This window comes from Elgaria multicarinata, chromosome 3 (assembly GCF_023053635.1).
Source record: "Elgaria multicarinata webbii isolate HBS135686 ecotype San Diego chromosome 3, rElgMul1.1.pri, whole genome shotgun sequence".
NCBI lineage: Eukaryota > Metazoa > Chordata > Lepidosauria > Squamata > Anguidae > Elgaria > Elgaria multicarinata.
Genome location: NC_086173.1, coordinates 159,752,227 through 159,767,817, shown reverse-complemented (window position 1 = coordinate 159,767,817; position 15,591 = coordinate 159,752,227). Strand labels below are relative to the sequence as shown.

Sequence of the window (15,591 nt, the reverse complement as noted above, 5' to 3'; positions counted from 1 at the left end):
CGTGCGCCAAGCCCGAGAGCCAGGGTTTACGGTGGGTCTCTGCCCCCCAGGAGATTACAGTCCCGCCGCCCGAGACACAAAGGCGGAGGGAGGGAGGGAGGCAAGGGAGGTGGGGCTCCTAGTCGGCGGCACCGGCGTGTATTATTTCCCGTTCGTCGGCGATGGAGGAATGTCACATTCAGTCAATCAATCAATGTATACCGATTACGCAGACGTACAGTCCGTGTCTCCTCGGGAGTAAGTCCCGTTCAGGCCGAGGGGACTTAGTGGCCTGGTTCAGACGACACGCTAAGCCGTGCCGCTTAACCACAAAATGGTTCATGAATGCAATCCATTTAACCATTTTGTGGTTAAGCAGCACGGTTTAGCGTGTTGTCTGAACCCAGGCCGCTGCCAGGTAAGTGGATTTAAGGTTGGAGCTTAAGGGTTGGTTAGAGGATAGGGTGACCCTATGAAAAGGAGGACAGGGCTTTCGGCAGATGTCTTTTGTATATATGGGCAACCTGGGGAAATTTCCTCTTCGTCACAACAGTTAAAGCTGCCCTCTTTTAAATCTGGTCACTCTAGTACAGCTCCTGCAGCTTTAACTGTAGTGATGAAGAGGGAATTTCACCAGGTTCTCCATATATACAAATGACACCTGCTGAAATTTCCTTCTCTATGCAACTGTTAAAGATACAGGAGCCCTGTCCTCCTTTTCATATGGTCACCCTATTTTAGAGGAGGGCATGGGGAATAAAAGGCGAGTGTGTTTGTGTGTCTCCCCTCCACAGATCTTGCTGTGTTAGAGCAGTGCTGGACTGACCAGTCTGCTGCTGTTGTTTTAAGCTAGAAACTCCATGACTGTCTGATTTTTATTTTTTGAAATGCACTGAGCAAGCATGGACCCAAGGGTCTTTTAATAGGGTTCTTTGTTGATGGGAAGGGGCCACGGCTCAGCGGTAGAACAGCTGCTTTGCATGTGAAGGTATCAGGTTTGATCCTCAGCTTCTCCAGGCAGGACTGTTGCCAGTCAGTGTTGGTGGTACTGGACTGGATAGACCAAGGTAGGGTGACCCTATGAAAAGCAGGACAGGGCTCCTGTATCTTTAACAGTTGCATAGAAAAGGCAATTTCAGCAGGTGTCATTTGTACGCATGCATCACCTGGTGAAATTCCCTCTTCATCACAACTGTTAAAGCTGCAGGAGCCCTTCCATGTTTTGTATCTGGTCAGGCTAGTATAGCTCCTGTAGCTTTAACTGTTGTGATGCAGAGGGAATTTCACTAGGTGCTGTGTGCGTACAAATGACACCTGCGGAAATTCCTTTTTCTATGCAACGGTTAAAGATACAGGAACCCCGTCCTCCTTTCCATATGGTCACTTTAGACCAAGATCTAAGGCGGCTTCCTGTGTTCTTAGTTAGCAGAGAGCTTTCATGAGTAGTAGCGTCCAAGTCACTTCATTCTTGATAAGAATGAAGAATATTCTTATTCTGTAAAAACTTATTCTTATTTACAGAATATTCTTATTAGTTAAAAATATAAAATGTAGTACAATTATTTAAAAGAACAAAATACAATGCAATATGAAATAAAATAAAAACGGCGCAGGGATTGATAAAACAGCCATAAAAATCTTGAACTAGATCTCGAAGGGCACAATCCTAGACCTTTGTAAGGGGTGGGGTGTCCTATAACTCTCAGCATACCCTGGAATGCTAGGAGTTGAAGGACTTTTTTTCTGTCTAAAGACGCCTAGGATTGCAACTTAAAATGCCGGAAGTATAACAACGTGCAAATCAGGCAAACCTCTTTGGAGATTTTATTCCATAAATTGGGTGCCACCACTGAGAAGGCCCTCTGCTTTGTAGCCACCTGTCTAGCTTTCTTAGGTGGGGCCGTCCGGAGGAGGGCCTACAAATATGACCTAAGTGTCCAAGCAAGTACATACAGGAGGATCTCTTCCTTTAGGGCCAACAACTCCAGCAATTGCGAGATGTTGCTTTAAGGCCTACAACTTAATTGTAGGCCTTTTTTTCTGTCTAAACATGCATAGGATTGCACCCTTAGATTCTCTGGTCGCATGCCATTTGGAAAGGGTGACCATACAAAAAGGAGGACAGGGCTCCTGTATCTTTAACAGTTGTATTGAAAAGGGAATTTCAGCAGGTGTCATCTGTAAACCGCCCAGAGAGCCCTGGCTATGGGAGCGGTATATAAGTGTAATAAATAAATAAATAAATAAATAAATAAATAAATGTTCTCTTCACCACAACAGTTAAAGCTGCAGGAGCTATACTAGAGTGACCAGATACAAAGGAGGGCAGGACTCTTGCAGCTTTAACTGTGGTGATGAAGAGGGCATTTCACCAGGTGCTGCATGCATACAAAGGACACCTGCTGAAATTCTCCTTTCAATATAACAGCTAAAGATACAGGAGACCTGCCCTCCTTTCCATATGGTCACCTTAGACAAAAACAAACCCAGGCTCATTACGTATTGCTAAATGCCTAGGAGAAGTGGGGACTAGAACCCGGATCTCCTGATTCCCAGGCCAACACCTTAGCCACTACACCACACTGCCTCTCTGAAACAACACGAACTAAGCATTAGGAAGGATTTTCCAAAACAGTACAAGCTGTTTGGCAGCAGAATGGCTTGCCCCAGAAGGCGGTGGACTCTCCGTCATGAGAGGTTTTTCTGTTGAGTCTGAATATGGTCGCCTGTCAATAATGCTATAGCTGTAGATTTCCTGCACCGGCAGGGGTGGGTTAGATTATCTTTGGAGTTCCTTTGAGCACTACTATAAAAGGACGTTCTTCCCTCACAGCAACGAATTGGGGAACGTATTCTGGAGTTGGGGGAGGGAATACTATTTTTAATATGCATGCCGATGAAAACTGTCTGTGAGAAGCCCCGTCCCAAGCAGAGGCATTCTCCATTCTGTCTCGCGTGCAGGAAGATTCCAGAAAAGGGCAACCCAAATGCTCAAAGGGCCACTCTGAGGAGACTTTGAAATGCAGACGCTCACCACGACAGCATGACAGGGAGCTCTGTTGGTGCTTTATACAAAATACAAGCACACATACATACGCAGCAGTACATTATAGCGCCGGGGTCAAGGGTAGGCGTGGTTGGGCATGTACTGAGGGCCCACACTGCAGCAGGGGCCCACTGACTAGCGCCCCCTGCAGTTGCGCCTCGCCTTCACCATGGCAACCTGCTTGTTCACCTACCTCTTGCTCTGGCCCAACAGAGAGGAGGAGCAGGAGACTTGCTCACTACCTGACGGAACGCCTCTCCCGACGTGAACCTACCCATACACTGCGCTCAACATCCAAGGTCCTACTCCGAGGGAAGCTCGGAGGACGGCAACAAGAGAGAGGGCCTTCTCTGTGGTGGCCCCCCAATTGTGGAACGATCTCCATGACGAGGCCCACCTGGCGCCGACATTGTTATCTTTTCGGCGCCAGGTCAAGACTTTTCTCTCGGCCATGGAAACTCACTGGGTGACTTTGGGCCAGTCACAGACTCTCAGCCCAACCCGACTCACAGGGTTGTTGTTGTGAGGATAAAAGGAGGAGGAGGAGGATTATGTACGCCGCCTTGGGTTCCTTGGAGGAAAAAAGGCGGGATATTATTATTATTATTATTATTATTATTATTATTATTATTATATAATATTATTATTCCAAATCACGTGAGGTACTGGTTCCTCTATATTCGGCTCTGGTTAGGCCTCATCTAGAGTATTGCGTCCAGTTCTGGGCTCCACAATTCAAGAAGGACGCAGACAAGCTGGAGCGTGTTCAGAAGAGGGCAGTCAGGATGATCAGAGGTCTAGAAACAAAGCCCTATGAAGAGAGACTGAAAGAACTGGGCATGTTTAGCCTGGAGAAGAGAAGATTGAGGGGAGACATGATAGCACTCTTGAAATACTTAAAAGGTTGTCACACAGAGGAGGACCAGGATCTCTTCTCGATCCTCCCAGAGTGCAGGACATGGAATAATGGGCTCAAGTTAAAGGAAGCCAGATTCCGGCTGGACATCAGGAAAAACTTCCTAACTGTTAGAGCAGTGCGACGGTGGAATCAGTTGCCTAGGGAGGTTGTGGGCTCTCCCACACTAGAGGCCTTCAAGAGGCAGCTGGACAAGCATCTGTCAGGGATGCTTTAGGGTGGATTCCTGCATTGAGCAGGGGGTTGGACTTGATGGCCTTGTAGGCCCCTTCCAACTCTGCTGTTCTATGATTCTATGATTAATAATGATAATAATAATAATAATAATAATAATGTGATGCCTCGTGTATTTGAGTTCAGATCCTACCCTCTGCAGTGACAGAGAACAAATTCACTCTGTCACTTGCTTGCCAGTCCGTCAGATATTTGAAGGTGACTATCATATCACTGCTTCATTGTCTCCTCCCTAGGCGTTACCCAGCTCCTTCAACCTTTCTTCCTACGATTTGGTCTCCAGGTCCTTCACCATCTTTGTTGCCCTCTTCAGGACAAATTCAAGCCTGCAATCTTAGCCGATGAAAAGGATTAAAAGCAAACACTGAATGAATCTAGCCAATTAAACATTGCAGCCCCAGTTTCTTTATTTCTACCTTCTACCCAAGGAGTTCAAGGCAGTGTGCATGAATTCTCTTCTTCCCCGTTTTTTCCTCACAACAGGTTGGCGAGTGGTCCAAAGTCATCCAGTGAGCTTCACGGCTGAGTGGAGACTCGAACCTGGGACTCCCTAATCTAGGGTGACCGTATGAAAAGGAGGACAGGGCTCCTGTATCTTTAACAATTGTATTGAAAAGGGATTTTCAGCAGGTGTCATTTGTATATATGAAGAACCTGGTGAATTTCCCTCTTCATCACACCAGTTAAAGCTGCAGGTGCCCTGCCCTCTTTTAAATCTGGTCACTCTAGTATAGCTCCTGCAGCTTTAACGGTTGTGATGAAGAGGGGATTTCACCAGGTTCTCCATATAAACAAATGATACCTGCTGAAATTCCCTTTTCTATGCAACTGTTAAAGATACATGAGCCCTGTCCTCCTTTTCATATGGACACCCTACCCTAGTCCAACACTCTACACCACACCGGCTCTCTTCCAGAGGCTGGCTGTTTTAGCTCCACACATTTCTCTCATGCCTTTTTTGCGTTTCCTTCCCTCAGGGAGAAAAAATCAAACACGATGCCTGTAAAAAACACGATGTCCGTTTCTCTATGACCTGAAATTCTCTGGAGAGAGTCCCTGAGGGATTTAAGAAAAAGAACTGAGGGAGCTTCACCCATCCTGTGGAATGGCCCGTTTCCTAGTGATGTAATTCGAGGCCCCAAATCCAGCTGCCCGGACATTTCTTTTTTCATTTGCAGCCAAGGGTAGAACAGAGCCAAAACCATCCGTTTACCCTGAGACAAGATGGCTGCTGAGCGGGGGGAGCCGTCGGCCTTGAACCTTCAGTTCCGGGCTGGGATGACTACAGCTATGAAGATGGAGGACATGGGGCCCACAGAGCTGAAGCAGGAGATGGAACTGGAGGGCCCGAGAGAAAGGCCTAAGGATGCCCAGATGGGGACGGACGGGCAAAGTCTGGGCTGGAGAGGCCCACAACACATTAAACAGGAGCCGGACGACGGGACGTCCTCTCAGCGCTGGGAAGCCCAGTGGCAGGAGTTCCTGGGAGGAGTGCAGTCCCCTCGCTCAGGATGGGGGGCCAGGCCGTTGCCGGGGACTGCATCGTGGGGGGATATGAAGGCGCCCGTGGGCCATTTTGAGGGGACGGCTACCACTAGCCAACAGGCCCCGGAAGGGCAGTTTCTCCAGTCGCCGCCTTTGGGCTTCGACGGGACGACGCAGCTGGCTGACCGAGATCGGAGGAAAGTGAAGGAGGAGATGGACAGCGAGGTTGGCGTGGGCCCAGAGCCGCCCTGCCGGCGCTTCCGGCAATTTCTCTACCAGGAGGCCGAGGGCCCCCGCGAGGTTTGCAACCGCCTCTGGGACCTTTGCCACCAGTGGCTGAAGCCGGAGAGGCGCACCAAGGAGCAGATGCTGGAGCTGGTGATCCTGGAGCAGTTCCTGGCCGTCCTGCCCCCGGAGATGGAGAACTGGGTGAGGGAATGTCACCCCCACACCTGCGCCCAGGCGGTGGCCCTGGCGGAAGATTTCCTGCTGAGGCACCGAGACGAAGGGAGACAGGAACAGAAGGTAAGAGAGCTACGTTCGGACAGCCGGGACTATGCTCAGAAGCAATGACAAGCCCAACCGTGGCACCTGGCATCCTAGAGAAGCTGCCTGTAGCCCAGCAGGCCCCAACAGGACTAGGAAGGGTCACCGGCACGTCCCCACCAAAACGAGCTCAATACCATTTGTCAATATTCATGGAAATGTACAGATCAGGGGGTGCCCTCCAGAGGTTTTGGACTACAGTTCCCATCTGCCCCAGCCACCGTGACCGATGGTCATGGATTATGGGGGTTGTAGTGCAACATTTGTGGAGAGCACCAGGGGTAACAGCCAGTTTTAAGCTCTACTTACAGTAAACCCATTGAAATGAATGGGATTTGGGTTGGTCCCATTGAAATGAACAATTTACATTGGATGCTACCCCTAAACCCATGGAAATTTAGAAACAACAGCAATAATTTAAATAATGCAGTACATCTCAGGGCAGTGCAGGACGCTGTGCCAGGTGACCAGTGTTCCTGCACTGTCCAGGTGCTAAGTGTAGATGGGCAACTTCTAGGCCCCGGCTCTGCCTTCTGATAGTTCTTTATCTTTAAATTGGATAGCCCATCCAATAGAGGAAACCCTCAAATAAAGGACTGTTCTCTGACAGCCCTTCAAACGGAGGACTGTTCCCCTGTAAATGAGGACATGTGGCCACCTTACGCGATCCTTGACGTGGGCATCAGAAGCCTCTCTAGGAATACTTTGCTCATTTGTTGACTGCACACCGTAGCTGATTAAAAAATGAAATAAAAACGGCTTGCTGACGTTTTCAGGGCCCGGGAATGTTCAATGTGGTGACGGTGAATTTCCCCGATACGGAGCAGGCCTTGGCTGGGAGTGCACAGAGGCAGCTTGGCAGGCCGGTCAAGGAGGAAGTCAACGAGGATGGCCACTCTATGGGTAAGCGCTGCTTGGGATTCGTTAGGCTCATGTACAGACATCCATGGCTTAGGAGTCTGAGGCCTGGTTTGCACAAAGCACGTGGGCCAGGAGCGGGCAACTATTTTGGGCCCAAGAGCTGGATTCAAATCTAGGAAGGGTCTTGGAGAGCACCTGTCAATCTATCTAGTTTATTTATTGCTTGTGCTAGCAGAAGAACATGTAAATAACAATAATAAAACCAGCTGAACTTTTAGCGGTCGTCTTCGCATCAGCAGTAAAGGTTTGGGGGGGGGGGGGCGTGAGAACCTGCTAAGGTTTGCGCTCAACCAGCTGTTGTTAAAAGGCAGAGGAGCAGGGCTCAGTAAAAAGAGTTGGCAGCCTCGCAGTGCTGCCGCTCTCAGACCTGAATCCTTTCAGAGCCGAGCAGTGTGGATAGCAGCATTTATTCTCAGCATTGTACCTAGTGGGGCATGGGTGGGTTTCCGTGTTTGGAGCTGGGGGTGTATTAGGAAGCCTTGAGATTATTCGTGACAGCCCCTCTCTCAAGCAACGCCGACTCCTGGTCTCGGAGGGCCCTTGGCAACGCCGACTCCAGGTTTCCGTGGGTCTGCCTCAGTGGGTCTGCCTTCTCACCACCATTGTCACCTACTGTTCTTGCTCCTCCTCTTCCTCTTCTTTCTCCTCATGGCTCCCACTTGCTTCCTTGGTAGACAGAGAGCCAGCCAACAAGGAGACCCAAGTTGTCTAGAGTGACCCCATGGAAAGGAAGACAGGGCCCCTGTATCTTTAACAGTGTTATAGAAAAGGGAATTTCAGCAGGTGTCATTTGTAGGCATGCAGCACCTGGTGAAATCCCTTCTTCATCACAACAGTTAAAGCTGCAGGAGCCCTGCCCTCTTGACCACATACAAACATGCCTTGGTGGTCATGTTTGAGGCCCAACTGTCATCATTGGAACTCGCTTCCATTAAACTCGTATCAAATGCTTTAGGGTGGATTCCTGCATTGAGCAGGGGGTTGGACTCGATGGCCTTAGAGGCCCCTTCCAACTTTACTATTCTATGATTCTATGAAACGACACCTGCCGAAATTCTCCTTTCAATACAACTTTTAAAGATACAGGAGCCCTGTCTTCCTTTTTATATGATCGCCCTAAAGTTAAAGATGCAGGAGCCCTGTCCACCTTTTTATATGTGCGAAAGCAAAGAAAACCCCATAGGGGAGTAAAAAATAGCCAAAGGCAAGGGTGGAACCAAGTAATCTTCAACAATAATATTAGTAAAAGTTTTATTAAAGAGCCAGGTGCCTACGCGTTTCGAACGTGGTTGCGTTCTTCCTCAGGGCTTTATCTAAAAAACAAAGAAGTCCTTTGTATCATAATATTTACAATTGGAGGCATTTTACAAGTATCTGTACCTTAAAAATTTATAATATCTAGTTAGAAAAACTTTAAAACAATATGTATAACAAGACATACAAATTGCAATCAAAAAAGGTGTAATACATCATCATTCAGCTAATTGGAGTATCTATGCAAAATATAACAACCAGGAACAAATCTAGGCTAGCATGATTCTGCAGACAACTGCACGAACGTTGTAAGTAAATACTGTTGTTTATTATTGTAACATAGATGATTTGTTCCTGGTTGTTATATTTTGCATAGATACTCCAAAGGACTTCTTTGTTTTTTAGATAAAGCCCTGAGGAAGAACGCAACCACGTTCGAAACGCGTAGGCACCTGGCACTTTAATCAAACGTTTACTAATATTATTGTTGAAGATTACTTGTTCCCACCCTTGCCTTTGGCTATCTATTACTCTCCTTTTTATATGGTCACCCTAAAGTTATTATTATTATTATACTTATTATTATTATTTATTACATTTGTATACCGCCCCATAGGCGGGGCTCTCTGGGCAGTTTCCATAGGATAAAAACACTTAAAAACAATATACAAAAATTAAAAATTAAAAATCACAAAAACATAGAATTTAAAACCACAAAAACATACTAGAATTATACCATTGAAGATACAGGAGCCCTGTCGTCCTTTTTATATGGTCACCCTAAAGTTAAAGATATAGGAGCCCTGTCCTCCTTTTTATATGGTCACCCTAAAGTTAAAGATATAGGAGCCCTGTCATCCTTTTTATATGGTCACCCTAAAGTTAAAGATACAGGAGCCCTGTCCTCCTTTTTATATGGTCACCCTAAAGTTAAAGATACAGGAGCCCTGTCCTCCTTTTTATATGGTCACCCTAAAGTTAAAGATATAGGAGCCCTGTCCTCCTTTTTATATGGTCACCCTAAAGTTAAAGATACAGGAGCCCTGTCCTTCTTTTTATATGGTCACCCTAAAGTTAAAGATATAGGAGCCCTGTTGTCCTTTTTATATGGTCACCCTAAAGTTAAAGATACAGGAGCCCTGTCCTCCTTTTTATATGGTCACCCTAAAGTTAAAGATACAGAGCCCTGTCCTTTTTATATGGTCACCCTAAAGTTAAAGATATAGGAGCCCTGTCGTCCTTTTTATATGGTCACCCTAAAGTTAAAGATACAGGAGCCCTGTCCTTCTTTTTATATGGTCACCCTAAAGTTAAAGATACAGGAGCCCTGTCCTCCTTTTTATATGGTCACCCTAAAGTTAAAGATACAGGAGCCCTGTCCTCCTTTTTATATGGTCACCCTAAAGTTAAAGATACAGGAGCCCTGTCCTCCTTTTTATATGGTCACCCTAAAGTTAAAGATAAAGGAGCCCTGTCCTCCTTTTTATATGGTCACCCTAAAGTTAAAGATACAGGAGCCCTGTCCTCCTTTTTATATGGTCACCCTAAAGTTAAAGATACAGGAGCCCTGTCCTTCTTTTTATATGGTCACCCTAAAGTTAAAGATATAGGAGCCCTGTTGTCCTTTTTATATGGTCACCCTAAAGTTAAAGATACAGGAGCCCTGTCCTCCTTTTTATATGGTCACCCTAAAGTTAAAGATACAGAGCCCTGTCCTTTTTATATGGTCACCCTAAAGTTAAAGATATAGGAGCCCTGTCGTCCTTTTTATATGGTCACCCTAAAGTTAAAGATACAGGAGCCCTGTCCTTCTTTTTATATGGTCACCCTAAAGTTAAAGATACAGGAGCCCTGTCCTCCTTTTTATATGGTCACCCTAAAGTTAAAGATACAGGAGCCCTGTCCTCCTTTTTATATGGTCACCCTAAAGTTAAAGATACAGGAGCCCTGTCCTCCTTTTTATATGGTCACCCTAAAGTTAAAGATACAGGAGCCCTGTCCTCCTTGTTATATGGTCACCCTAGCTATGATGGAAGGAGCTTTCTCAAATGCGCTTCCTAGGGAGATCCACCTGGTGCCTTCCCTATTGTAGGCAAGAGATGACCAGGGTGTCATCTAGTGCTTCCCCTGGGACAGAGGTAGAGAAGAAGGGTATTTTTATTTTTATTTTTATTTGCAATATTTTAAATAACAACTCAAAAAAGTGTTAGCAGAAAAGAACCCATGAGAACTTCCCAAGAAATCCCAGCATCCCGTGGCACATAGACCACGGCTCTGGTTTGCCTTGCTCCCCTGGGTGCAGAGACTGACTCGTGTTCTGGATCCTCTGTTTATTCCAGCGGACGGTGGGCCAGCGAGTGCAAGCGATGGGGTCAACGAGTGGAACAATCCCCAGGGAATGGAACCTCACGGGTCGTCGTCGTCGGAACGAGCAGAAGCCGTTGTCCGGTTCGGCGAGACGGGCGAGATCTACGCGGGTCACGACAAACAGAAGGGTCTACAGGAGAACGGCCCAGCGGGGACGGGAGGGAACGCTTCGGCTGCGAAGCAGTCCCTGTGTTCTAACTGCGGGGGAAGCTTCAATCCCAGCTCGGGCCTCCTGGGGCCGGAGGGCTTCCCGCTGGGAATGAACCCGTACAAATGCTCGGTGTGCGACAAGAGCTTTGGCCAGGTGGCGAAGCTGATCGCGCACGAGCGGCTGCACACGGGCGACTGGCCGTACAAGTGCTCGTTCTGCGGGAAGAGCTTCAACCGGAGCTCGGACGTCTCTCGCCACGAGCGGATCCACACGGGCGAGAAGCCCTTCAAGTGCACCACCTGCGAGAAGTGCTTCAGCCAGAGGTCCAAGCTGATCGTCCACGAGCGGTTCCACACGGGCGACAAGCCCCACACCTGCTCCTATTGCGGGCGGAGCTTCCACCAGCGGTCGGACCTGGTGAAACACGAGCGCATCCACACAGGGGAGAAGCCGTACAAGTGCTCCGACTGCGGAGGGAGCTTCCACAGGAGCTCGGACCTCGTGAAACACAAGTGGATCCACACGGGCGAGCGGCCCTACAAGTGCTCCACGTGCGAGAAGAGCTTCCGGCAGCGCTCGGCCCTCCTGTACCACGAGCGGACGCACACGGGCGAGAAGCCGTACACCTGCACCGCTTGCGGGAAAGGGTTCAGCTGCAAGGCGCACCTCGTGCTCCACAAGAGGACTCACACCGGCGAGAAGCCGTACAAGTGCAACTTCTGCGGGAAAAGCTTCACCACCAGCTCGTACTTTGTCAAGCACCAGAGGATGCACCTGGGGCAGGAACCGTTGCCAGTGCTCTGAAGGGGAGGGAAAGCCGCTCTGTTTAAGTCCTCTCAGCAGCAAGAACCACGCAACCAGCAGGGCCACGGGACTCATCTCGGACGGGACTGTTCCGATTCAGACTGCAGGTGGGAAACGGAGTATTTAATTGAAAACCTCCCCACAGGCGTGAAAACTAGCACATCAGGGAGGAGGGTTCCTGACAGGCTAGTTTTCTACGTGCGAGAAGATATCCCTTGCGAGAGCAGCAATCAGAGTTTCAGTCCTCTGCCTTCAGTCGGAACTGGTGCAAGACAGCTGCTGATTGTGAAGATTGGTGGGGGGTTTACATTTTGGATTCGCCTGAAGGGGGGGGGGGCGTGGAATTGGGCAGAGCGGACAAGGGCTGTAATCGGTCGCCTGATTGAAGCAAAGTAGGAAGGGGGGAAAGCACAGGCCTCATTGAGCCAGCCAGTTTTATAAAATGAACCAGAGGGACGAGAAACACTTCTTCATTTCCCATGATCTGAGAACTCAGGGGACTCTCGCTCATAGACAGAGCGCCTTCTTTGCATGCAGAAGGTCCCAGTTCAATCCCAGTTTATCTCCAGCTAAGAAGGTTATCAGGTGATGTGGAGGGAAAACTCTTCTCCTCCTGACACCCTGGAATGCCTGTTTCCTGTTGGGCTTGATGGAGACCTGGTATAATTCAGATTCTTGTGTTTCCAACAGCAGTATAAGTCATAATACATTATTTGTGGAGGGCTTGTCTGAAAACCTAGGCCCTGTACAGCACAGGTAGGCAGAAAATTAAACATCCCCGTCCGTTGGCCATGCTGCCAAGGGCTTCTGGGAGTTGAGGGAGGGACCATAGCTCAGTGGTAGAGCATTTGCTTTGCACACAGAAGGTCTCCGGTTCAATCCCTGGCATCTCCAGGTAGAGTTAGGAAAGAGTCCTGCCTGAAATAATAATAATAATAATAATAATAATAATATATTTCTTACTCGCCTCTCCATTTTGATCGAGGCAAGAACAACAGTAAATATAAAAAACATAAAACTGAATCAAAATATACGTTGTTAAAACATCCTAAAAACCTTCTGAAACCCTGGAGAGCGGCTGCCAGCCGGTGTCGTCATCACTGTCCTAGATGGAGCGATGGTCCGACTCCATAAAAGGCAGCTTTCTCTGTTCCTAAGTCCCAAACGTCTGGAGGCCTACCTTCTGCTCACCCTTGTTGTACAGAACGCATAAGAAAAGAAGCCCTGCCCCAATAGGCTTACAATCTCATATGGACAAAAAGAGCCACACACACACACACACACACACATTTAAAAATGGGAAGAAGGAAAGGAGAATCCTGTTATATATTTAATTTTATTTTTTAAAAAAAGGTCATTGGCAATGCAGACTGGTCAAAAAGTCGTACGGAATGTAATTCACTTACAGAGTTATCAAAGATGGGGTGCTCAGGGCCATTTGCTTAGATGGCTTTTTTGGGTCCACAAATGCGGTGGACGCCAACTCCTAGTGTTCTGCTGGATACTGGTTCCTGGGTAGGGGGCGCTGTGGATTTTATGCCATCTTTCCGAGTTTCCCAAAGACACCAACTTGGTTCGCAGATTCACTGCAGGTTTAAGCTACGATGAGCTGCAGCACCTGCGGACACCAGACGGCCTATTCAGTACCCAGCCACAGCTTGTTGCATTGTCTGAACCCGGGCAGCAGGGGTTATTTGAGGGTTAAAACACCCTCAGTTAAACCATGGTCTGTTGTAGGGCTTTTAAGCCTCAAACACCCCTGTAACCTTGGTTCGGATGACACAACAACCCATGGCGGAAAAACTCCCCACCCAAAACTGCACCATGGCTGCTGGCACGCTCTGCAACCCACCCTGGCTGCATGTGCTGCAATATTCAAAATGGCCGCCGGCACCTGCTACAACCCATCGTGGCTTAAATAACCGGCCCGCTGACTACGTTTCTTAAGGTTTGGGTTAAGGTAGGGGCTGAGAAGCCCGTGGTTCTGAGGAAGCCGTTGGACTCTCAGCTCCTGGCAATGTCAGCCAGCATCATAGCCATTGGCCGAGGACGATGGGTATTGTAGTCCAACGACATCTGGAGTGCCACTGGTTTCCCACTCCTGGGTTAAGGTGAAATAGGTTTTCCACGCAGGGCTTAACGCTCCCCTGGGCTCAGTGACGCCTGTTCTTAAAGAGAAGTTTCCAAGCTGGGAATGTGTGAATAAGACTTTGGAGCAGTGCGTGCTTCCCTTTTCCACCGTGGAAGTAAAAAGGGGTTTATAAAGACGGTGGACGTTGCCTGCACTTGAAGGAAGGTGCTGTTGTGCTCATTTCCTGCTTGTGAGACATCCCATTGGAGCAGCTGGTTAGCCATTGTGTGAGCAAAAGTCTGGACTAGATAGGCCTGGGCTAGGATCAAGCAGGGCTCGTCTGAGGTTCTTTTGCACTTGCATATGGAAGGGTGCATTTCCTGGAGAGGGGAGGGCTGTTGGCTAGGGTGACCCTGTGGAAAGGAGGACTGGGCTCCTGTTTCTTTAACAGTTGAATAGAAAAGGGAACTTTAGCAGGTGTCACTTGTATGCATGCAGCACCTGGTGGAATTCCCTCTTCATCGCAACAGTTAAAGCTGTGGGAGCCCTGCCCTCTTTTGTATCTGGCCACTCTAGTTTAGCTCCAGTATAGCTCCAGTGACCAGATACAAAAGAAGGCAGGGCTCCTGAAGCTTTAACTGTTGTGATGAAGAGGGAATGTCCCCTGGTGCTGCATGCCTACAAAGGACACCTGCTGAAATTCCTTTTCCAATACAACGGTTAAAGATTCAGGAGCCCTGTCCTCCTTTTCATAGGGTCGCCCTATTAAGTTAAGCACTTTTCTTACGGCACTTCGCACAAACGGCCATTTTGTGATGGACTGCAGAAAGGAAGTGGCCATCGGGAAGCTACCTGGCGGGGAAGAGGGCGCGTAGCTCAGCTGTGTAGCCTCCGCTTGGCATGTCGAAGGTTGCAGGTTCGATTCCTGGCGTCTCCAGGTAGCGAAAGAGACTGCAGGCTCTAGAAATGCACGGCCAGTTTGAGTAGCCGTGCTACTGGGGGGCTTGGTAGAATTGTTCCCTCATTTGAAGTTACAGTTTTGTAGCTGGAAAAGGCCGAGATTTTACTGCCAGGATATGCAGATGTTGGTTGGTAATTGCTTGAGTAATAGGCCGGGTCGACTCCTGTGAAACAGAATGCAATGGGTAGGATCCTGAGGACAGACTGCAGCACTTTGAGTTGCAGGCTGGAAATGTCATTCTTTTAAAAAACCAAAACACCAATATATGTTATTCTTTCATTACATCATTCCAAATGAACGTATCAATGCACTTACGAATTATATCCATTCATAATTTTTTTTAAATAATAATAAAGACCTATAAGCATAAACAAACCCAGACCAGTCGTATAACCCCTAATTGTGAATAAGGGGGATTCTACACGTCGTACTGAGGGCGTTTCCATGCGCCCCCAGTGCGCCCCCAAAGCGATCGTGAAGCTTGCCTGGCGAAGAGACGAGGAAGAGGCGTCTTTTTGTCCTCCCTTTCTCCCCTCTTTTTTTCCTTTTCTTTCCTTTGTATTTTTTTTGGGGGGGAGGGCTAAAATTTAATTAATTAATTCTATGTAAGAGGTGTTTAGACATCAATTGTTAGGGGACTGATCACTTGATGGTTACATTAAAATAAAATTATTATTTTTTTAAAAAAAATCATCATAGAGGCCATATCCCGAACCGTCATATCACAACCGTCAAATTGTCAGAGGGATAACTTGTTTTCACCTACTGTTTATTACCATATGTGCAGCCGTCAGTAAATGAATAGACATTTCCACATCTTCGACTGAGATTATATCCTTAATATATCCAGGCGATG

At 47.8% G+C, this 15,591-nt stretch overlaps 1 protein-coding gene across 1 annotated transcript in view; it reads left to right on the top strand.

The window, feature by feature from the left end:
- Positions 1–5,232: 5,232 nt before the first annotated feature.
- LOC134395661 (uncharacterized) overlaps positions 5,233–15,591 on the top strand; it is a 141,646-nt gene continuing 131,287 nt past the window's right edge. The window contains exons 1-2 of the mRNA XM_063121824.1: positions 5,233–6,185; positions 6,983–7,109. Coding sequence (XP_062977894.1) covers positions 5,400–6,185; positions 6,983–7,109 — 913 coding nt within the window. The 5' untranslated portion in view covers positions 5,233–5,399. The remainder of the gene's footprint in view (positions 6,186–6,982; positions 7,110–15,591) is intronic.